The following is a 24,856-nucleotide window of genomic DNA, read 5'->3' as shown; positions in this document are numbered from 1 at the left end:
ACGTGTAACTTAGGGTTTTAATTCCCTAACATGCCTTTTATTCAGAAAGATTCAGACTTCTAGAAGCATTCATTCAGGGAACTTCAAGACCTAGTCCACGACATGAAATTCTGATCCTGTAAAAATAGTTTATGCATCTTTCATATTCATTGGGATGTGCAGATTAATGGTGATTGTTTTTTTTTACCTGTTTCATTTCGATCAGAGCCCGCATTCTCAATCAACGTTAATCGAACATATTTGGGACTATGCAACGGCCAGCAGATAAAAGAGAAAATGCTGTTAATTTAACTACCCGGTCGCTTTGCACCAAAATTTTGCGTTCGCGCTTTAAGGGGTCTCTCCGAGCTTCAGACTCCGCTCTTTTTCAGCAAACCCAGAAAGTGTCCCCCCTCTGAGGAGTTTTCAGTCGCTACACTCTTTCGGGTACCGCCCGAACGCCTAGCGTTTGGGCGAGCTCTTGGGGAGGGCTGATCTCCACGAAAAACAAGCTGGGTAAAGGGGCGAAGCCACAGAAACCTGTTCTCAGCCCCTGGGAGAAGCGGGGAGTTGGGACCCTCTAGCTCTGGACTTCGGGCTGGCTCCCGGACCTGCTTTAAGCGCAGGAATATCCGGGCACCGAATAGTCTCCCCCTGAAAGCGCGCTGGAGCAGTGTCCGCGCCCTTGCCGCACGGATCCCGGAGAGGCTTCACCAAGTAGAGGATTCGGGTACCCCCAGCCCTGGCGCCCAGCTCGTTGGTACGGTGACAGGTGACAAAGATGATCTGGGCTGCTCCTGTCTCTGGCAGGAATAGGTGGGGCGTGAAGGAGAGCGAGGTTTGGCCGCCGCGGGAGGGCAGGAACTTCTTTGGCGTGGTCCAGCGCCCTCGGAGCGCGCTGCCTTCCCCCCGGCAGGGCCTGGCGCGGGCGAGTCCGGGTGTGGGTGGCTCCCCGAGCCGATCTCGCGCGGCAGCGGTCCTAGCCCCCTCCCCCCTCCCCCGCCAACGGGGGTGGGAAGCGGCGGGGTGGGAGTCACCGAACGTGATTGCCCGAAGCCCCTCCTGCCGGGGCGAGGGAACGCCATAAAAGGCCCGTTGCGACCTGCTCCGGACACCCCATCCGCCGGCTCTCACCCCTCGGAGAGGCGAGCCGGACTGCACAGCACTCGCGGCCCAGTCACGCCCGCTCGCCAGCCCGCCAGCCACCGTGAGTGCCACGACCCGCTTGCTTGGCGGGAGCGAAGGGAGTGCGGGCACCTGTGAACTTGACCGGGGCGCAGTCTCACCTTCTGCAGATCCCAGGGGCGCTAGGAGGGTCGCGCCCCGCTCCCCAACCCCTACGCGCCGGGCTCTCGGCGGCTAAATTCCACTTGCTCCTTCCTGTCCCCTCTGATGGTGCATCTGCCCTCTCTCCGACCCTCCTGGCTGGCTCGCCCCTCTGGGTTATCTTTAGGCGGATAAAGAGGGAGAACACGACCGCATCCCAGAGCAGCTGGCGGTTTCCTCGAGGGTCGCCGCCTGGAGGGAGTTTTCCCAAGGCGCGCTCCCAGAATGAGGATTCCCCGGAGCTTGGAAGATGCGCTCCCTGCCGCCTCTCGGGATCCTTGGGATCCGATCTGAGACTGACTGGCCCGGGAGCAGTTCTCCCCCCACCCCCCCCACCCCCCAGTTGCCACCCTGAAGTACTCTCAGCCATCACTGTCGAGCTCCTGCGGCCGGGCAGACCAAAAGTAGAAAAGAAGAAACTTCTTTCCTCTAACGGGGGGTTTGGGGAAGAGGGTGGGAAAGGGATAAGTCCACGCAGCGGCAGGAACTTCTAATCTGTTTTTTAAAGTGTTTTAAACTGGCGCCGGCGCCTCCCCCAACTCTGCGCCTCTCACCGCGGGATCTTCGGCTCTGCTACTTGACCAAAGTTGCTCAGAATTTTCGGACGGAGCAGCGGGGCCGGGCCAGAGCAGATCTGGACCTAAATCCGCAGGGTGGTGCTCGCCACGCTCCACTTCCCTCGGCGTGACTGGGTCGAGCGCGGACTGCGGGTGGGCGTGGGGTAGGGGTGGTAGCAGCGGGATGGGCGCGGGGTCCAGAGGAAGGAGGTGCGGAGTGTGTATCCTCTGAATCCCCCAAGCCCCCTCCGCTGCCCCTTCGGTGTACGCAGATGCTGGGTAGCAAGCGACTGGGGCTGTCCGGACTGACCTTCGCCCTGTCCCTGCTCGTGTGCCTGGGAGCTCTGGCCGAGGCGTACCCCTCCAAGCCCGACAACCCCGGAGAGGACGCGCCGGCGGAGGACTTGGCCAGATACTACTCGGCGCTGCGACACTACATCAATCTCATCACCAGGCAAAGGTACGTGGGCTACGTGGGAGCGACGAGTCCGGGACCAACCCGCTTGCACACCCGGAGATCGTGGGGATTTCAGAAGACAGGGACCTTTTCTTTTCCTTCTTTGTATCCCGGGGTAGGACAGTATCGGGCACATACTCAGCTATCAGTAAATACCAGGGCACTGAGTACATTCCCTCTGCAACTACAGTTACAAAATCCTGATCCCCAACTCAGGTTCCCCAGGCTGGGTGGCTGGCCATCTCCTGTCACCCACCCCCTTATCTTTTTTGTTCTTAGAGCAGTTGGGGGTTCTGTTTGCAAACCTGAATAGGAAAGTACCCCGTGAAAGGGGTCAGGAGGGCGCCGGGGAGGTGCTGTAGGGAGAAGGGAGAGCGGGGTATCTAGAAAAACAACAGCACAAGCTAAGGAGGAAACAGCTGAGTCGCCAAAGACATTGCCTGGTTTTCCAACCTGCCCAGACCGAAGTGAATGACGGTATTTAGGAAAAGACAAATAGAACTATTTTTTTCCCTTCTGTACAGTGTTTTATTGCAGTCTCAGCCCCTCACTTGACAATCCTGCTCCTAATAAGTAGATATTTAGCAAGAAAATAGTTGATGTAACATGGTGAGACTTTACCCATTTCATAGCAGGTGAGTTCTGAAAAGGAAATGCCCACTTGGTGCTTTTTTAAGGAGAAACTTAACAGTGGTGTACTCACTCTAGGGTGAATCCAGGGATTACATGTAATCTGAGAAATTGTCATTCATCTTTATTCTGAACCCCCAGAAAGCTAAGATGAAAGGCCATATTTTACTCTCAACGTCAGATCTTAAGCAAAAAATCAAATCCAAAATATTTTACAAATAACATAGGATTTAAAATTTGCTTCCAAAATTGGTTCATCTTAGTTTTGAATCATTCAGTATCTTATTTTAATTACTGAGATCAAATGACCTTAATAAGCTAAAAACAATGAGCTCTTTACAAGCATTAATGTTATTTAACATATTTAAATTATGTTTTGTAAAATATTGTTTTTTGTTTGTTGTTTTACTATATTCAGGGAATAGTTGGAAAGGATCCAAAGTGGGGAGAATTTATATTTCTTAATTTTTAACATTTTTTCTGTTTCATCAGAAAGTTGTTTCATCCTGAAAATCTTTTTTTAAAGTACCAATATATATAGAATCAGAAATACATGAAAGTGCCAGAATTAAATAGTATTGGTTTATGGTCCCTAAAGTCAGATAATTTTCATTAGTGAAAAGCAAAAATGTCTTATATCTTAATAGACTTTTCAGAAAGTTAATTGCTTCAAATTCTTGCTTATGCTATCATACAGACCAGAGAAAAGAACTTTTACAAATTGTTTTTTTTCTTCTAGGAAAGCCTTTATTAGTTATTTAGTCTGTTAATTATAGCATACAGTAAAACTTATTTTTCAGAGATGATTGCTGTAAACCTTTACTATTGTATAAAGCTTTAGTATTTCAACATGTTTTCCTAGGCATTATTTTTTTCAGTCTTTACCTCAAAGCTTTGAAGTGAGTATAATTATCTCCATTTTACAGATCATGAAACTAAGAACATTTCATGAAAACCCTTTTTTAGTGATGATTAAATTGGAGCCCTCCTCCTATCGATCTTTGGATGTTGTCACCACTGTCAGCAGTCAATGTGATCTTCAACACCCTTGATGAGGAGAAAATAAGGGAAAGGGATGAGATTCAGGTTAGGTGGGAAGGAGTTGGTCCTGAAGCAGTTTTCTGTCTCATCTTCATATAAGTTCCATCTTAGAAACACTCTAAGCCTTATGATCTGCACCCATCACCTCCATTCTGTACTCTTATCATCTTCCCACCGCACACATCCATTCATACGCACGTTTGTATTTTTGAAAATTACATTTGTGAACATACGTTTTAATTTGGCATAAATGGTACTGTGATATCATTCTCTTTCCTCCCCTCTTCTACTCAGTTCATGTTCTAAAGCCATATACTCCTGGTTCATCGCTTCCATAGGTGGCATCGTTTCTTCTAGAGCATTGATCTACCACATTTTATTTATACAGTCTCCTAGGTCAGTGATTCTCAACTGGGGCTGACTTTATGCTCCCCAAGACACTGGGCAATGTCTGGAGACATTTTCGTTGTCATAGTGGTGGGGTGGGGAGGTGCTACTGGCATCTAGTGGGTAGAGGCCAGGGAAGCTGCTAAACATCCTACAATGCCTAGGACAGCCCCTGATAACAAAGACTTATCCCGCTCAAAATGTATACAGTGCCAAGATTGAGAAACTCAGCCCTAGACTAGAGTTTCTCCCTCTTGGTCTCTCATTGTTATCACCTGGGAGCTTTTAAAATATACTGATGCTGCTGTAACAGCAGCATCAGTATATTTAATAAACTTGTGAATTAAATCAGAATCTCCCCGTGGGGGGTGGGGCACGGGGCTGGGCTTTACAGTGATTTTAAAAGCTCCCCAGGTGATTCTAATATGCGGTCAGGTTTAAAATTCTTTTCCCTAGAGATGCTATCTTTGTAAGTTAAAGCATTGTGGAGAAGAAGGATAATCCAGAATTAATTAGAGATGGAAGAACACTCATCAGTGCTGCTCTGGGTACCACTTTCTGACTGTGTAAATTCTGCTGTTACAGACTTAGGTTCTCTAATGGTAAATAGGAGAAAATATTCTCCAGTTCTTTAATTCACTGAAGTATGATGAGGATAAATGAGTTAAGGTTGCCCAAGAGTTTTAGCATTAGTAAAATCAACTGATGGACAGAATAAATACATATAAGCAGCAGCCTGCAGCCTGATGCTACAACTCCAGAAAATCTTTGAGGAAATCTTACAAATGATGGGGACGGGGAGATGGCTTTGTATTTGCATCCCTTGAGTTCCAGCAAAGGAGCAATAATAGGAAATCTTTCCCCAGAATTTAGATTTAACTGTGCTCAATAGGCAGTTAGCATATATCCTCCATCAGCTTTGTTCCTCTGTTTTATCTGTTAGCTAATCAATCCACGCCAGGCTTATTTTTCACTTGTGGAAAAAAGCAGCTGCTGATGTCCAATGCCCTTTCTAAGAAAGGGAAAAACAGACTCCTCAAAAAATACAACTTGGTGTAGACTTGTCAGATCCTTTAGCAGTGAGAGAGACAGACAGACAGACTAATGTCCTCACTTACCTGGAGCCAGCAGCATATACTACCCTGGCAGGAGAACATAACCTTGAATTCATATATCGCCCTATCCATATCCTGCTGTGGGAGAAAAGAGACCAAGAACATTTCCATGGACCAGAAGGATTCCTTCATATTTTCAGGGCAGATTAAAATCACAGCATGAGAGAAGGCTTTTAGCTTTTGGCACCCCAAATAAGTATGGACTCAGGATCTGTTGGCAGCTGTGAGAATGGGTGCATTTCAACAGCAGTAATGTGCATTCTTGTGTATCGCTCTGTCACTTTCAAAGCATTGTGACTTACACTGGATATTCATCAAGACTCTAATCTAAGCAGGAGTTATGATTTTATTTTTACAAATGGGAGAACTGAGATTCAAAGACACAGGTGAGTCTAGAACTTCAGTCTGATGAGTTTTTCATAGACCTGTTTCTGAAATATCATCTGGTCTCTTTGATTTAAACTGATGTATATCATCAGAACTGTAAGCCAATTATCTAATTATGGAAACATTTAAAATAATCGATGTATTTAAATTTATTTCCTGTCACCTAGTTATAAAACTATACATATGTATTGTTTGTGATAATATAAAAAGGCAAGAATTTGACTAGGAGTTTTGGTTGGGTTATATAATCTGCTAAGTTATCTATTAAGTATTTAAGCAAAATTTAAATATATATATAATTTGAAATCATATTTATGATGTTTCTATATCATGTATGTTTCATTCACCTAGATTACTCGTTAGCAGATGATCAACTGAAAATAACTTTTATATTTAATACCACAAATCTTTTCTTTTCCTAAAGGTTTTTATGGTTCCTCCAAACTTGCTTTAAAGGACTTTTACTCTCCCCGACCCTGCTTTTTTTTTTAGATATGGAAAACGATCTAGCCCTGAGACACTGATTTCAGACCTCTTGATGAGAGAAAGCACGGAAAACGTTCCCAGAACTAGGTATGTAAACGCTTGTGTGGGACATTATTGCAGAGTTCAGGTACCCAGGACAGGGAAATCAGAGAGGGCTGCTGGGAGGAGGCGTTTGGAATGGGGTCTTCTAGACCAGGTAGGATTTGGACAGAAAGAGGGGTGGGGAACAGAGCAGGGAGGACCTTTCTCTTCACACACTCATTTGCAAATCTCTAAACTGCTGTGGGGTAATATTTTCTGGCTCAAATTATTTGATGCTCCTTTGAAATTTTAAATATGAGTGGCTTTAATCTCAGAAATTACTCTATAGAGAATTTCTCACTGGCTTAGATTGTGGAAGCATAGGGTAAGCAGCCCATCTCTACATTGAAATGGCCAACTCTCCATCTTTGGCTGAGGTCATCTTTAGTTGTTATACCCTAGGTGGAGGATCTCCACATCCTAGGAAATGCCCCTTCTGGTTCTCACTCCAGTCTTCCTGGTTTTACACGAAGCTGTAGATAAATCGAGGGGTACTCCTGCTTACTTTTTGACATGTTTTAGTTCAACTGATGTCACATCATAATTTATCACATTCAATGAATGAACAAGAATGACATTATTCTTAGGGCTTGTCTGGAGCCATGGGGCTTTCTTGGAGTGTGGACCTGCCTTAGGAAGGGTGCCCTCTGATATCTAGGTGTCAGACATTGGGCTGGGGTCCTCCTGAGCGAAGACTGTGAGTGAAAAGATGCCTGGTCCTCCTCCGTTTCCATAACTGACCCTCCTGTCCCAGGCCCCCTGCCCCTACCCACCAGTAAGATCACATGGCATATGGTTTATCCAGTTCTGTGCTAGCTAGTCCGCCTTAAACCCAGAGCTCTACGACATCAAGAACCAAGTTCCCCAGAAGAGGTCACTAGAACACTTGCTCAGCACGTGTGACTGGTTGTCACTCTTCATTGGGTTCTCCCTAGAGGATGAGCCGATGACCCTCTGAGCCGCCCGCCTCCCCTCCCACCCTCCCTCTGTTCTCTTGTGAAATGGCCAGCCAGGGTGAAGGTGCACGTGTAGGGTTGTCAGGTTTGTTCTCTCTGAAGGAAGCACCAATTTGGACTGAAATAAAACTCCAGTGCTCTTGTCCCTGGCGGTAGCAGCCAAGACTTGAACATCAAATGCAAGGGAAGCAGGTGGAAAACTCATAAGGGTGGTTTTTACATACTAAGCAATACATACTTCTTAATGTTTCATTGATAGGCATATGATGTTTGCCACCGTAAAAAGTTTAGGATATGCTCTGTCTACTTAGGGTTAGAAATATATAATCATCCAGACCGACTTACTGTCTTGCTTCTGCTCTTTGTTTTGTGGCCAAGCCTCACACAGTTGGTGCATGAAATAGAGTTAATTGTACTCTGATTGACAGGCTCAACCATGTGTACTTAGAAGGAGACAAAACTTGACAGCCTTGAAGTTGCCTGTGAATGCTATTTTATTTAAAAGGGTTCTTTATAGTCTAATAAATAGCACCTTACTACATAAAAAGCCTTGCAGGAAAATACAGGAAGCACATTCAGAGTTGAATAACAGTAAGTTTTTTTTACAGTTTCATGTGATTCCTGTAGTTGTGATCTTCAGAAATATTGCAGGGTTCTTTGGCTTCTTTGATAAATACAGAGCCTTTTAAATACTCCCTCTGAGATTTGCCCGAGACTCTCGGTAACATGAGTGAAAGCTACTCAGCTGGGTCTCTGTACATTATGCCACTGTCTCCCGCTCTGATAGTCTACATGGCCTCCTATTTAGAATGCCAACAGCAGACTTTTCAACAGCTTCTGATCATCTTTCAGTTCAGAACTGAATGTCTCACTCTTGCAAGGCTCCCAGGAAGTTGGGAAGCTTCTCTTACGTGCTTTGCTTCTTGTGTTTGACAGGCTGGAAGACCCTTCTATGTGGTGATGGGAAATGAAACTTGCTCTCCGGTCTTTGCCTATTTTTCAACCCCTATTTCATCCTGTAAAACTAGAGTCTGCCGGTCCTCCCAATGCATGCAGTCCCTTTGCTCACCTCTGCAGAATTTCCTTTTGTCGACATTGTATATATGTGCGTTTAAATAAAGTACCACGCATTCAAAAGTGTATGCTCCTCAATGCAAAATCTGCTGTTGCAGTAGTAAGAATTACTTGAAGTTATTCATTAAACCACAATCTCCCTCAAGTAGCAGATTCAAGGTTTGTTTCACCAATATTAAAACAGTGCCTACGGAAGATATAAAGATATGATTTATGACGACCAAGACTCAGCTGTGGGGAGTGTGTGTGTGGGTGTGTGTGAACAACAGACATATTTGGAAACACAGAGCAGGGCAATGCTAATTTCTAACAATTTGCTGAACTTTTTCCCCCATTCATATGGAATTCTTGCTAACCTTGTTAGCCTATGCTGTCAGCAGAAAGGACTGATGTCTGAAGGAACTTTCTGCAAAATGTCCTGTATGTCCTCTGTTGAATACAGTAGTCACTAGGTACATGTGGCTTTTGAGCACTTGAATGTAGCGAGTGCAAATAAGGAGCAGAGTTTTACATTTTAGTGTATCTTAAATAGCCACGTGTTTCCAGTGGCTACCATATCAGACAGCTCAGATCTACACATTTACTTAGGCCACCACTCTTAGAATTTGAGTCCTAAACAGAAACACACTGAGTAGGATGATTATCTTTTCACACAACATGGGGTATGATAATTAATTTAGCTAAAGGTTATTAAACTTCCCCTCTCCTTCACTTATTATACTCCCTCCATGTACTTATTTGCATAGGCTTAGTATTAGATTCTTATGTGTAATTTCTAAATCAAAGAAAATGGGCCTCATCCTATATTTGTACTTTGAACCACACCGTAAAAAATATGCACAAATATTTTTATGTGATGTCTTAAAACTGCTTACGAAAACCCTGTACACACCATGACTTAGGGAATTGTATGGTATACAGAATATTCTTTGTTCACAAAGCATTCTAATGTTTCCCCAGTGCCCTTATGAAAGGAACCAAAGAGGTCCCTCATCCCTTTCATCATATGAGGACATAGCAGGACGATGCTGGCTATGAACCAGGAAGCAAGCTCTCACCAGACAACAAATCTGCTGGTGCTTGATCTTGGGCTTTCCAACCTCCAGAACTGTGAGCAATAAATCTGTGTGGTTTTTAAGCCACTCAATCTATGGTAATTTGTGATAGCAGCCCGAGTGGACTAAGACATCCCTGAGAAACAGAAATTCACTTTAAGAAATACAATAATGGTATAAAAAAAAATCGCACAACTACATTCCAAGAGATTCCCTAGTAGTACTTCTGAAACATTTTCAGCCTGATAACCCTTCTTGGAATGAGTTTAAAGGCACCATACCACCCATATATCATTGCAAATAATAATCATAATCCTTGCGAGAGTTACAGTAAGAATAATTCAACCTTCATTCATGAAATGCCTGTGAGCAACATAGTCATTATCAAGTAAATGTATGAGAATTTATGAAGCTCTCCTCTGATCCTAGCTTTATTCAACATTCTAAGAGGTATAAATTGTGTATGTGTTTTTGTAGGTGCCATTGTGTTTTTATTTTGATCCTTTCAGTGCTCATGACACATTCAAGCAGAGGATTATTCCCCCCATTTTCACAAGTGAGGAAGCTGAGGCCCAGGGAAAGTAAGTGACTTTCCCCACTGCATTCAGGTTAGGGGGATTTGACAGCAGCTGCTCTAATTTCAGACTTTACCCTGCCCGATGATGTCTCGTGGAAGAAGTAAGTCAAGACCAGGTCATATATGACCTTGTCAACAACATAATCGTGGCACACTTAAAACAAATTAGAGAATAACAAAGTACTAAACTGTACAAAAGGCATTTAGAAATGGAAATGAGTGTGGGTAGAATTAGCTAGAAAAGTCTTCAAAGAGACCATGAATGTTGAGCTGGGATTGAGGACATTCTGGGTGAGGTGACCCGCTGAGCTCAACACAGAGGTGGACCAGCTTGCAGAGTGGCCAGGGTTGGATCAGTGAAGCAGGTCCAAGAATGGCCAAACTCACTCATCCATTCATCCATTCACACACTTAGCATTTTCGAGCACCTAATACCTGTTGGACGTTGCACTAAGCACTGGGCATACAAAGATCAGTAATAGTTTCTCAGGGAATTTGCCCTCCAATGAGGGAGACAGATAATTAGTGCATCGTTGGAAGTACAGAGATGGGAGTGTTAGAGTCTGGGGATGTTAGGGGCCTCTTTTCCACTCATCATGCCTCCCTTTGCAGTTTCCTGACAAAGGAGCTATAGATTTAACAATCAATTGGCAAATGGAGAACAAAGTACCAGATGGGCAAGTATCCAATGAAGCCAAAGACAGGGCTGCCCTAAGCTGAATCAGAGCACCTGGCTGAGGCCTGAACCTCTAGGGTAGCCCAGCCCCCTTACGAAACCTCAGCACCCTGGTGGGGAGCGGCAGGAATAGTGAGGTGTGTGGCAGTCTCACAAATCCACTTACGCAAACAGCACACAGACAGGAAGAGGCAGCCTGCCACGTCCAGCAGCAGAGGGGGGAAGAGAAGGGACACTCGTGAATGCGTGTTACCTTCTGGACAATATCCCTGCCCATTGGGCTTCCCTGGTGGCGCAGTGGTTGAGAGCCCGCCTGCCGATGCAGGGGACACGGGTGCGTGCCCTGGTCCGGGAAGATCCCACATGCCGCGGAGCGGCTGGGCCCGTGAGCCATGGCCGCTGAGCCTGCGCGTCCGGAGCCTGTGCTCCACAACGGGCGAGGCCACAACAGTAAGAGGCCCGCGTACCGAAAAAAAAAAAAAAAAAAAAATCCCTGCCCACAGTGCAATGTGGTCTCAAGAATCAATCAGGATAGCAGCTTCATTCCATGCAGGGGGAGATAGTAAAAGAGAACAGAGGAGGAACAGCCAGAAGCCTCTACTGGCCAAGACTAAAACTTAAGCCCTTTGAATTCAATACACTCAAAGCTGTGATCCACTGTTTCAGGGGAAGAGATACCTCCGCCCTCTCTAACAGGAGGTGGGCAGGAGGTGTTACAGGAGCCATGAAGGGGCACCCACCCCAGGCTGGTGAGACTGGAGGAGGCAGGCCAAACTTCCTGGAGCTACCGGTGCTTGAGCGGAGGTTCGAAGGCAGAGCACCAACTGCCAGATGAAGGGTGTAAGGTAGAGGATCTGCAGGTATGAGAGAGCAAGACGTATTTTGAGGAGTTTTTAATTATTCTTGATTCCTAGTCTCTGTGATTGACTTTGTGCTAGGCTTGGACCACTGGGTTACTACTCTAAAGGGAGAATCCAATGTGGGATGAAGTCGAGTCCCATGGCCACCCCCAACCCTTTTCTCCCAGGCATTCCCTCCCCTCAAGTCCCACCTGTTCTTCCTATAGACTTGGCTCTGGGGGAAAACCAGCCCCTCTAACAATAGTATTCATTTGGCCAAATCAGGACTCAGCTTCTCAGCCTGAGAGTTCTTAGTCATGATCTTATGGACAAACTTACAAGTTCAGAGAATAACTGTTTTTAGGGCTGGTTCCACTCCCTAATTCAGGAAAGAGGCACCGCGCTATCTCTTTTGCAATATTTTAGCTGCCTGAACACCTTCCAGCCTCTTTCCCCTGCCAGATGAGGGTCTGGACAGAGGAGCAGATATGAAGAGAAGGAAAGGTCAGCACTTGTTTGGGACTTCCACACCATGGTATGAATCTTCTTCCCACTAAGCAAAGATGGCTGTCCGAAGGTAGGCCCACACACAGCCTCCTCGTGCCCTGATGGCAGGAAAGCAAACGTGAGGGTAAATAATTGTTCCCCTCTTTCTAATACACATGCATTATGCTTAGATGGTTACTTATTACTGTGTATACAATGGAAAATGTTTTTTCTCCTCTATGCAGAACATTGGAATCAGTTACGATGTCATCAGAATTCAACAAATACTTTTTCCATCATCATAAAAGAAAACAGCCTTTCAAGTGAGATGTTTCAGTGGAATATTCTTTTATTGTGTTTCATGGGTTGGAGGATTATGATAGTGTCACAACTAAATTATTGCCTTTTCTTCTGCCTATTAGAAAAATTATCACAGAGTGAAATCACACAGAATCTTTTTCTCTTTTTAAAATCAGAGTGGAATCATATAATTAATTGTATGTCATCCAGGCTCATTTTTTAATGTGCTAAGTAAGAGTTATCAATTTAAACTTGTTCTAATGCTGCAGGATTGAAACGCTTTACAATCACGGGAGCAGGGTGATGGTGCGGATAGTACCTGCCTTGTTGCCTGACACATAGTAGGTGTGCAGTGAGGGACAGTGCAGCCTGCAGTTGATTGTGATGATTGGGAGTGATCCCAGAGGAGCCAGCACCAATGGGATGTTTGGTGAACAACCTCAAAGGAGTCTCTGTCATCCTTTCAGGAGGTGTAGGTACCATTTATGCAGGGCCTTGACAAAAGTACAGGAGTTTATTTAACCACAGCTTCCTGATGCTCTCAGAGTTGTTGGTTAATAGACTAATTTCTAATCATCTTAGAAGTTCGAGTCATCTTAAATTACCTTTAGTATCAACTTCAAAAAGAACTTTTATTTCAGCCTTGAATATTGTGGTCCCCAAATTCTCTGAAATGCCTCTAGGTCACTACAAATTTTTCCCTGGCTTTGAGTTTAATGATAATTTTGGAGTTCTCACAAATTTTTAACACTTACATTGCTAATGTGTTGACATATTACAAGTATGTCACATTGGCATATAACACATCTTACTAATGTATTGACTCTACTTTGGGGTGACTCTAATTTGTCCTTAGGCAGATTATTTTGATATTTAAACTTGTAAAGGATTTGAGCCTTTAAAAAAATGTTTTATCTACAAGACACAGATTCCTCCAATCTAGTCCTAATTTCAGAATTCTTCTTTTTCCTAGAAGTTAATTGAGTTTGAAACTTGATTTGTTCAGTATATTTATTTGAAGTCTGACTTGACTCATTAATTTGGCTGCTATACTATGATATTATGAGGCAATTTAAAGTTGAAATAAGAACCTTTGAGTAAAATATCAAAGTATATTCTACCTTTCTGCTCACTCAGTAACACCTTACTATTTGAGTATTATCTACTAGAGAGAACAGCATTGTTCAAATGATTTTTCAATTAAAGTTTACCTAGAATAATTTGAATTTTATTTATTGTGATTTCTTCATCTTTTCTATCACTGACAAGTCTTCTCACACCACAGTGACCTGCTAAATTTCAATTTAGCAGTCTGTGAATTTCAATGCAAGAATAAGCAATGTTGGCAGAACAAATTTAATATAGTCATTCCTCCTAATAGACTGAATTATTGACCAAGTTATAATGGAGCCAGCTGATCTCTGATGAGTTTCTAAAGTCCAGAGGATCTTATCAATTCCTGAGATATTTACTGAATAGTCTCTCTGCGACAGGCAATCTGCAAGGTTCTAAGAGTTGTATAAAGATGAGTGAGACAGTTTCTCTGCTCTTAAAGACCTGCAGTTTATGAAGGAGATAGACATATGCTTAAGCGACTGCACTACAAGGCAGATCATGATCAAGGTTTAAACAGAAACATAAAGCAAGTGCTATGAAAGAACAGGGGACGCTGAAAACATTTCCACGAGGGTGTGTAGGGAGAGGGGGGTGTTATTAAGAGTGGACCTTGGTGAATGGCAGTTCAGTAGGTTGCTCTTTACTAATGTGGATCTCAAGGTCATTATTAACTATGTTATATTCCTAGAAAAGAGGCTGTGCAGGTCCTCAAGCAAGCTCCCGGTGGGATTCTGAGATAGCTCTCTGGGGAAGTGGTGATTGGCCATCCATCTCGGAGTCAGCATTGATTATCTGAGCTGATATGAATGAGAGGTGGGACGAGAGGTTCAAGACTGTGGAGAGGATAGGACAGCTTCTGATGTTCTGTTAATGCTCATCCTCCACCCTGAAAATGAGGGACTCATTTGGGCAACAACGGGAGACGAGTAAGTACACAAACCTCAAAGTACCATGTTTTTGGAAGAAGTGATATTCTAGGCAGAGGACAGGCTGCATTGGGGTCTAAGTGACAAAGTGTAACAGAGAGGAGATATTTCTCTTTTCTCTCACACTCAGACCCCAGAGTAACATCAGTACCCAGGGGCTCAGGCAACTGTCAGAGATCAAGTGCTGAGCCCAGCAGTGCAACAGGGGAAACTGGCACTCAGCAGAGCTGGCTTCTCACGAAGGGCTCCCAAAGTTGTGACTGACACAGGCAGATCAGTTTTGGGGTGTTGGACTTGTGGGGTACCTGATCATTCTGGTTTTCCCAGGACTTTCCCAGGTTTAGCACTGAAAGTCCTTCATTCTGGAAAACCCTTCAGTTTCAGGCAAACCAGGGCAATTGGTCACCCCACTTGGGAAAGAAATCACTATTTGTGATCTTGTTTTAAGGGAAAATATGCTCTGAGTGCCAAACTACTCTACAAGTGAGCATCTCAACCAGCCACCAGCGTTTACACACCTGAATACAAACACTCAACTTCATGCTATTTTCCTAACTGACCTCACAGTACACCATTCTCTCTAGATAACTGTAAAAGGTGATTTCAAAATATTCCCATGATAGAAAAAACATCAGCTGTGAAGACATTAAGAATGTCTTGTAATTTCTAGACCAGCCACTTTCTTATTCTAACGTTATGAGCACATTGGTTCCGTGAATGCCTAAATGTTTAATTTCATGGTTAGTTAACTCTTTATAAGAAAAATGATTTCAACTTGAAATCTTAAATAGCTATTTGCCTTCTGAAGTTATAAGTTTTGCAGGTTTTGTTTTTTGTGATAAGAAATAGGATATGAGAGAGCTAACATTTGTTGAGAAGCTGGTATAAACTGGCCCTTTATTTACTGTAATTCTTTTAATCCTCATACAAAACATGAGATGCAAGTATGGCTCGGCTACATCTTACAGATGAGGAAACTGAGGTACAGAGAGGTGAAATGAAACAAGGCAACAAAGCTGGTAAGTGCTGGAGCTAGAACTCCAACCCAGGCCAGTTTGACTACCTCTGGGGATTTTAAATCATTATATTATTATTCTCTCAGTAAAATTCTACTCTGCTCTTTAATTTTATATAATCACTATGGTCATAAGGGGCAGGCAGCATGGAGAACTGCTGAGCTGGACCATGGAGTCAGGAAAGACTGGATTTTCTCACCATTATGCAATGACCCCCCTCTATTCCCTAAATGCATTTTGTCTAAAAGTCTAGCGTGTATAGTACTAATACAGCTACACTAGCTTTCCAAACATTGGTATTTACTTATGTTCTTTCATCCATTTACCTTCAACCTTTCTGAGCCTTCAAGTTCTTCTTGTAGCTCTTATAACAAAATGTAGTATTCATAATATAGTATTCAAAAAAAGTAAATAGTAAGCTCTTTTAACTAGCAAGTTTAGACTATTTACATTTACTATGATTATTGATTTAGATTTATTTCTACCATCTTATTTTGTTCTGTTTACCATACTTTTTCTTTACTTCTTTTTTTTTTGTTTCTTGCCTTCTATGGAATAAGTCGTTTCCTTCTTCTTTTTTTCCTCTACCAGTTTGCCTATTGTATTTTCTATCCTTCTTCTGAACAAAATAAGGACATTAGAATGAGCTCAACTCCAATAACCTTCTCTGGCCATTTTGCTTGTTTGTCCTCCCAAACCAAACATTATTATTTCTGTTATTTTATGTAGTCAATGGTTATTTATATTTATCCATGTTTATTTTTTTGGTTTACTGTTGCTACTTTCAATGTATTTCTTCTTTCTGTGTTCAATTTCCTGCTTCCTAAAGTATATCCTTCAGTAGTTTATCTATCTATACGGTCTTTCTATAGGGTCTTGAAATGATAAATTCTTTCAGTCTTTTTCTGAAAATATCTTTACTTTACTTTAGCTGGACATAGTATTCTACACCTCCAGTTATTTTTTCTCAATACTCTAAAGCTAGCATTCCACTGACTCTTAGCCTCCTTGTTGATTTTCAGAAATCTATAGTATTTCAAATTGGTTTTCTTCTGTAGGTAATCTATCATTTTCTCTATGGTTGCTTTTAAGAATTTTTCTTTGTCATGGTGGTCTGAAATTTCACACTGATGTGTTAAGATATAAGATTTTATTTATCCTTTCAGGAATTTGTTGTGCTTTTAAATCTAAGGATTTAGGTCTTTTATCAACTCACAGACACTATCTCTTTAAATATTGCCTTTCTCTTATTTTCTATATTCTTTTGTTCTTGAAATTCTATTGAATAAACCTTTTATTCTGTGTTCCAAAATTTTAAATCTCTTTACTAGTTCCCCTCTATTTATTTATCTATGCTGTATACTCTGGATAATTTCTTCAAATCTGTTTTCTTGCTTCTAACTTTCCCTTCAGCAAGTCTAATCTGCTGCTTAACCATCCACTGAGTTTTCATTTTAATGACTGTAGTTTTAAATTATTATTTTTAGAATTTCTATTTTGTTATTTTGAATTTTTTCATAGCCACTTATTCTTCTCTTAAGACCTTGATTCACTTTTATGTTCCTAATTATTTAAATTATTTTAAATATATCTGTGTTCTGTACCCTGTCAAATGGCTGGTTTGTATTTCAAGTCCTAGAGGCCCTACTGCCCCAGTGTGTTGGATTTTCTTACCCCTACTCCTCTTTTTTATTCCCCATTCCCTACAGAAGCTCCATACAACTTGGTTTGGGGCAATGTTCCTTCAGGATGGCTTTGTGTTTGCACCTGCCAGGTGAATCACCAACCATTTTATGTTAATTTCTTAGCTTGGTGGATCCTGGTTTACGAGATTAGTATAAATTTAACTCTTCAACCCACAAGATGTTCAATTTAAGGTTTTAGTTTCCTGTAGAGACTTTTTTCCCATCCAGAGCCTAGGCATTGGCAGGCAAGCTAAGCCAGTGGGCATCATTTTTTCCTATTCCATCCTTTCATTCTCTGTTATATCTGCAATAAACAGCTATTTGAGGATCCTGCATTTATGCTGAAATCTCAGTTCCACCCAAGTGAAGTCTTGGGCGCGTCTCCTGAAACGAAAGCTTCTGCATTCCTTGAACTTACTCCCAATGTCATCTTAAAGAGGATGAGGCATAAGCACGGTTGCTTAGATCTTTGCTTTTTAGTTTCCGGTACCTGCATAGTTCTCCCTTTTTTGTAAGCATTGTTTCGCATTTTTTAAATAATGTGTTTGGTTCAGCATTCCTAGTTTGTTTGCATCATCTTAGTACTTGATTTTTACTGAACTAGGTCTCACACTTGCTAATGGTCTACTCACTGCTATGTTTTATGTGTGCACAAAAGGGCAGCCATTCCTTGGAACACATGTGAGAAAGAGTTATACAAATACTTAGACTAGTGTATCAGGAAGGCTGTCATCAAAGAGAAAGAAAGATGCACTTCAATTTGTACCACAAATAGTTAAGGAAACTACAGAGTCGTGAGAAAATGAGCTCCTACTAAAGAAGTAGAGGACAGAACAGGCAGTTATAGTCCTGCTCCATCCTTTACTATCTGAATGACCCTGAGCAAGCCACAGTCTCTCGGTTTCAGCCTCTGAAAAAATAATTAATACCAACAGTGCCTAATCTTTAGAATTAAATGAAGGAATGCATAAAATACTTGGCAAAATACCTGGCAAATGGTGAGTACTCAATAAATTGTAGTTCCCTGCCCCCCACCCAGACAGAAAGAATAGGTGTGTATATTGCCATATCATTAATTAGAGATGATTTGACAAAAAGGAATTTCAGCAGCTAATTTAGATGCAGAGTCAATCTGGCCTTTAAGGATCCAATTGGGGGGAAAAGGTCAATAAAGATGCAAACCCTGACTTGTCCATCACTCCCAGCACCCAGTGCATTGAAGATTCACAGCCTCTGAGTCTCAGATTATGGAATCTCTCTAAGACAGCTGACTGTCACTCTATTTAGAACATCTGAGTGGGGTCATTGCTTTAAACTCCTGTTGAATGTGACCTTATCAAAGAATAATGACTTCCATGTAGAAGCCTATGTATAGCTGTAGGATGCTTCCCCTTGTGTAGCCTTTACTTCCTCACATCTCAGCTGTTAAGGAGTGAAGGGAGGCAGTAACTGGGAAGACAGACACCTCCCTAGCCTCCCGTCACACTGACAACATCTCTGTCAGATTCCACGACGGTCAAGGGATGGAAGAACTTAGAAATCATTAGCTTGTTGGGAGTTGTCAAATCTTGTTCCTGGCATCAGTCCCTTGCAGACTTGGTTGTTGGTTATTCATAACAAGATGATGGATAATAATTACATCCTCAAGGAATACAGTGAAGTTACTGTAGAGAAACTGCTTATACTAGAGAACTAAAAATGATCTTCTGCATTATTAATGTTGTATTTTCTAAGGTTGGGATTTGCCAGAATGTTAAAGGTAGGCTGCTTTTCTCATCTATAGTAAAGAAATCCATTTGAGGCATGTACTGTGTCTCAGATGTAAAAAAAAAAAGCAAACATGGGAAATTCTGCATTCCAACGACCTAAATTCCCTTGCAATGCCTCTTTCCCATTGATGGTGAGGAGAGTTAAACTTGCCAACTGAACATAGTTGAATCTCCTCTGCCTCGTTTTAGATAGATAATCAATATAAATTTTGAATTCCCCATCTGGACTGTTTCCCTCCTTCAGAGGTTCCCCTTCTTCCTTCTGAGATACAATCTAAGTGCAAGGAGAAGCTCGACATTGGTGTAAGGCATGTTGGCCCAAGTGCCACCCATCTCTGGGGACTTTTCCTTGCCCCTAAAGCAGCTGTAATTTATTTCCACTGATGTGTGGGCCACAGTGGCCTCCGCCCTCACGGAGTCCTCTCTTGAAGTGTTCTAGGCTGGAATAACCTGTGATCTCCTCTCTCAGGGTGGCCCAAGCACACCGAGTCCTGTCTGACTGAACCTTCACTTGCCTCTTATCATGTGCCTCTCCACTGAGGCCTGGCTGTGAATCCCAGCAGGCAGCTCAAACAGCCCGTTCTCAGCCTTCTGCTAGAGGGCTGCTTTGCCTCCACCTTAGCCCTTGAGTCCCAGCCAGCATGCTCAGCCGCCTTCCCTGTGGCCTAAGAACTTCAAGATCCCTTCCGTGTTGCACTCAACACAGGGAAGCACGGGGGGACTGTCCTATCCCCCTGTCCCCTAAATATGCCAGATTACCTCTTCTCTCCTACTCTGGGCACCTGTGTTTGAGAAGGACAGCCGATTAACCTCTTCACTTTCTCTGGACTTTCTAGAATCTCACCCCACCCCCAATCCCCATCGCCATACACACTTAGCCGCAAAGAGCAGCAGCATCTGAACCCTAGTATCACCTCATCTATATTTTGCTCTCTCCCTGGCAAAAGGGTCCCTATGTCATATCCCCCCACACCTTTTTTTCCTACCTTGTTTTTTCTGGAAAGTACTCACCTTCCCCTTCCCCAGTGTCACAAAACACCATTCATGGCAGGGACTGCATTTAAAAAATGGATTGCTGTGGGGAGAAATGCCTTCAATGATATGAGCCTTGTCACACATTCCAGGACAAGTCAGAGTTAAACATGTGATGACCACTCTACATACAGGGAAGAGTTGGTCACCAGGATCAGCTGATATTAGTTCTGCTGTGTCGCTCGTGTGCACCAGGGGAACCTCCTGGGTGGACAGTGGTGTGAAGCCCGTGGGGCAGTGAATTCTTGGCATCACCCTTGGACCATCTCCAACTACAAGTTCCTCTAGCCACAGAGTTTAACAAAACTGCTATAATACTGAGATTTTTGTTGGTCCCCCCAGTCACCCTGAAAAGTGAAACATCAATTCCTATTCTCACTTAGATGGCGAGGAGGTCAAGTGGGCAAAGTTAAGTACCTACCCAAGAGCAGGGACTCAAATTCAATTCTTTTGACACCAAGTCCAGTGCTCTACATGAGTGATGCTCATCAACAGAGCAGTAAAATAACATGAATGGGGTGGGGGCAGGCAGTTGGAAAGATCCTCTCTCTCCAAGATATCTTCCTCATTAACTTGTTCCATATTCCACTACAATATGATCTTGTTAAAATGCAGATACACCTGAGGGTATATATTATATATCATATATAATGATGCTATAATATAATGATAATCAGCATACATACAGATACCTGGGGATAATATATAACTGGGGATGGGTGGAGAAAGCAGTTTACTCACCATTGCTGGGCATTAGTAGCTTGGTATGAAATAGATTATGAGTCCCTTTCCCAGGGACGGCCAGCTGAGAGCAGGTTTCAATAAAGATAAGTAGAGAGGGCTTCCCTGGTGGCGTAGTGGTTGAGAGTCTGCCTGCCGATGCAGGGGACGCAGTTTCGTGCCCCGGTCCGGGAAGATCCCACATGCCGCGGAGCGGCTGGGCCCGTGAGCCATGGCCGCTGAGCCTGCGCGTCTGGAGCCTGTGCTGCGCAATGGGAGAGGCCACAACAGTGAGAGGCCCACGTACCGCAAAAAAAAAAAAAAAAAAAAAAAAAAAGATAAGTAGAGAAAGATGAAGGAGGACACAGGTCCTTCCCAGGGAGAGAAGATCTTGGTTGGGGAGTGTGGGTGTTTACAGCGTATCAACAGAGAATGAGCGTGGAGCCTGGACCAGGTGAGGGTGTGGTGGAGCTGGGGAGACGAGGGTTGAGGAAGGGGAGGGAGGAGGGCTCTGGAGACACACCAGACTCCCAGCATCCTCCAGCTCTGGACAGAGGCATGGCTTACCTCACCTCTCCAAGCCTCAGAGTCTTCATAATAATTCCTGCCTCCAATAAGACTCAGCAAGTTGTTGATACTCAGCAATGATAGTCACTATTTTTATGGAGGTAGTTATTACTGAAGAACACGTGAGTAATTTTACAATCCATTTTTTGACTCATTGCAAAATGCCCTTGTAATCTGTAAGTTTTTCATATACTATAGGTAAAAAGTGCCAAGGGAACACGATGTAATGTTAGTTCGTGGATTATATAAGGTTTTCTTTTTTTTAAAAAATGTGAAAATTTTTTTCTAATTTATTTGAATAATACATTTGAGGGTCTTGGTAGAAACATAATTTTGCAGCCATGTTCCCTGATATTTGGCTTGTGAATTCGGGTGATGTGCTTGGAAGAAAGGAAATGTTATCTACGTGTGACATGAGAGTTTTGCGTGAAAGGTTAAATACCAAAGCTGAGCAGTGTACTTGAAGGTATTTGAGCTCTCAGCTCGGGGAAAAAAAGCTGAGAGGCACAGGGAAAGTCAAGAAGGCCCTGTAGTGGAGGCTGTGCTGTGCGCCCACATCCCCCCTTCAGGACCCACGCACTCAATTTCCTGGGAGATTTGGCGAATACTGGCGCTCAGCTGAGTTGCTCAATGAGAATTATCCTCAGCTGGGGAGAGCTGTTTAGCCCAAGGTCCTACCTCCCCCGCCCACCCCGCCCCGCCCACGACCTCTCAGCAGATAGGTATAAAGCCCAGCCCCCTCGCCCTAACTTGGGATAATTCTAAAGAGCCGTTCCAGCTCCAGAACTCCAGGTGGAAGCCTTTGAGGTGACTGGATGGTGTTTCCCTCTGTCCAACCACAAGCGCACTCCCCAAGGAACGTCCTGCCTGCAAATCTCCATCCCAGAGACCTTTACCGGGGACCAACCTGAGGCGCTCCGGCCCTGCTGAGGGTGATGGTGAACCCAGGTGAGAGAACGGGAAGCAGGGCTGTTACTTGGCGTGAATGCGGCCGCTCTCTGCCGCGCTTGGAGGGCCTGGCCTACAGAAGGAGGGAGATGGTTTGTGCGATTGTTTGTGCTTGTTCACTCTGCATGGAGCTGATTAAAAATGCATTTAGGCAGCAGGAAATGGTGGAGCCTTTCGGAGCAGCAATGTTGAGTCAATAGGGAGGATGTTTGCTAAAGAGCTTATGTTTAGGGATCAATGTCTTTCAACTGACCAATAGCTTAAACTGTTTTCTAGGGCATAGGAATCAGCACTACCAGCGATGTAGTAAAATTCCTGTCTTTCACCTGTATCGGTTACAGAGCAATGCCCCATCTTAACATACTGTAAGAAAAAGCTGAGGAAAATTCACAATAAGGTAAAAATACCAATTTTTATGTATTATTAATTTATTAGAATAAAACCTCAATTCAGGGCTTCCCTGGTGGCGCAGTGGCTGAGAATCTGCCTGCTAACGCAGGGTACACGGGTTCGAGCCCTGGTCTGGGAGGATCCCACATGCCGCGGAGCAACTAGGCCCGTGAGCCACAACTACTGAGCCCGTGCGTGTGGAGCCTGTGCTCTGCAACAAAAGAGTCCGCGATAGTGAGAGGCCCGCGCACCGCGATGAAGAGTGGCCCCCGCTTGCCACAACTAGAGAAAGCCCTCACACAGAAACGAAGACCCAACACAGCAAAAAATAAATTAATAAACTCCTACCCCCAACATCTTCTTAAAAAAATTAAAAAAATAAAAACCTCAATTCAGCTATCAATTGGCAAAGATGAAAAACGATAATAATATTTAATATAGATGAGACCATGAGGAAATGGTCACTGTTATAGAATATTGTAAAGATTTCAATTTTCTCCCAAATTAAAGTCAATGAAATACTGGTTACAAACCCCATTGGGATCTTTAGAAGCGATTCTAAAATTCATATGAAAGAAAAAACAAAAAGAATATAAAAACTCCTTTTGAAAAAGGACAAGTAAGGACTTACCCTACCAAACATAAAAATTTAAAGTATAATACTATGGGAAAAACATAAAACTAAAGAAGTGAAGAGTGTAGTATTTGTGCAGGAAAAGACCAACTGATCAATGATACAGAATAGAGTGTGAAGGAACCCCACCCATGGATGGATGGGAGTTTGTTATATGACACAAATAGCATTTCATGTCAGTAGGGAAAAGATGAGCCATTCATTGGACAATTTTCTGTCAGTTGATAAAGTTAGTTCTTTCCTCACAAAAACAAACAATAAAATAAATTCTAGGCATTAGTTGGATAACAGTCTAGAAAGGGCAAGATGGTAAATATTTTCACCTTTATGGGCCGTACAATTTCTGTCACAAATATCAGCTTTGCCCCTGTGGTGTAAAAGCAGTCGTCAGCAATATGTACACATTCGGTGTCGCTGTGTTCCAATAAGACTTGATTCACAAAAACAGGCAGCAGGCTGGATTTGGCAGTAAATTAAAAGACCACAGCATTAAAAAATATATATGTATACTGTAACAGAAAATATAGGGAAATTTGTTATAACACTGGTGTGAGAAAGGCCTTCCTCAAAGCAATACACAAATTAAAAGGATTAATTGGAAATACCCAGTTTGGGCAAGAATGTGGGGAAAGGTTTTTAAATGCATTCCTTTTGGGCCATTAATTCCATTACAAAGAATCTGTCTTATAGCAAAGATTGCGTCCATACACAATGATAAATCTACATCTCCATAGACCTGTGTATAGAAAAAGCTAAAAATTAAGCTACGTGTTTATTAACAGAGGTTTAATTAAATTCTGGTACATCTATACAATGTCTAGCATGGCGTGGCATAGCACAATAAGAATAAGGTTGTTCTGTGTGTACTGACATGGAAAGATAAACTTGATACATTAAGTTTAAAAAAAGCAATTACCTTCTGGAGTGTGTACAGACAGTCCCTGACTCACAATTTTTCGACTTTGCGATGGTGTGAAAGCATCCAGTAGAAAACATACTTCGAATTTTTGAGTTATGATTTTTCCCAAGCTAGCATATGTGGTACCATCCTCTCATGATGCTGAGCAGGGCAGCGAGCCGCATCTCCCAGTCAGCCACGTGATCATGAGGTTAAACAACCCGTACACTTACCTCCGTTCTTTACCCACACAACCATTCTGTTCTTCATGTTCAGTACACTATGCAGTAAATTACGTGAGATAGTCAACACTTCATTATAAAACCGGCTTTGTGTTAGATGATTTTGCCCAACTGTAGGCTAATGTAAGTGTTCTGAGCATGTTTAAGGTAGGTTACGTGTATTAAATGCATTTTGACTTAATATTTTCAACTTAGGATGGGTTTATCAGGATGTAACCCCATCATAAGTCAAGAAAGATCTGTAGTAACATCTTATTTTTGTAGTAAGTAATGTGTGTTGTGTGTGTATACGTATACATACATATATATGTATGCATATATGTATACGTACATAATTCTAGAAAGATGAACATCAAATTGTTTACCTCTGAGAGCAGGGTAGGTGTGGAGTGAGTGACTTCACACAGTGTACTTACACCCTTCTATATTGTTTGAATGCTTTAGTGACCACACATTAGCTAAATCTAAGAAAGAAAGATCTTCTGACAGGCTGTGCTAGGAGCG

At 43.0% G+C, this 24,856-nt stretch overlaps 1 protein-coding gene across 2 annotated transcripts; it reads left to right on the top strand.

Moving 5' to 3' along the window:
* Positions 1-1,030: 1,030 nt before the first annotated feature.
* On the top strand, positions 1,031-9,618 carry NPY (neuropeptide Y). 2 transcript variants are annotated; one of them, XM_060156059.1, is made up of 4 exons: positions 1,031-1,186; positions 2,135-2,322; positions 6,372-6,452; positions 9,437-9,618. In XM_060156059.1, the coding sequence occupies exons 2-4, from the start codon at positions 2,135-2,137 to the stop codon at positions 9,492-9,494; spliced, it is 327 nt and encodes a 108-aa protein (XP_060012042.1). In that variant the 5' UTR covers positions 1,031-1,186; the 3' UTR covers positions 9,495-9,618. The 2 variants fall into 2 exon arrangements, with proteins under 2 accessions (XP_060012042.1, XP_060012043.1); XM_060156060.1 differs by lacking the exon at positions 9,437-9,618 and adding an exon at positions 8,339-8,488 and having other exon boundaries at positions 1,034-1,186.
* The last annotated feature ends 15,238 nt before the right edge of the window (positions 9,619-24,856 follow it).

This window comes from Lagenorhynchus albirostris, chromosome 8 (assembly GCF_949774975.1).
Source record: "Lagenorhynchus albirostris chromosome 8, mLagAlb1.1, whole genome shotgun sequence".
In the NCBI taxonomy this organism is placed as follows: Eukaryota; Metazoa; Chordata; class Mammalia; order Artiodactyla; family Delphinidae; genus Lagenorhynchus; species Lagenorhynchus albirostris.
The sequence above is the reverse complement of the archived record's forward strand: the minus strand, read 5'-3'. Positions and strand labels throughout refer to the sequence as shown.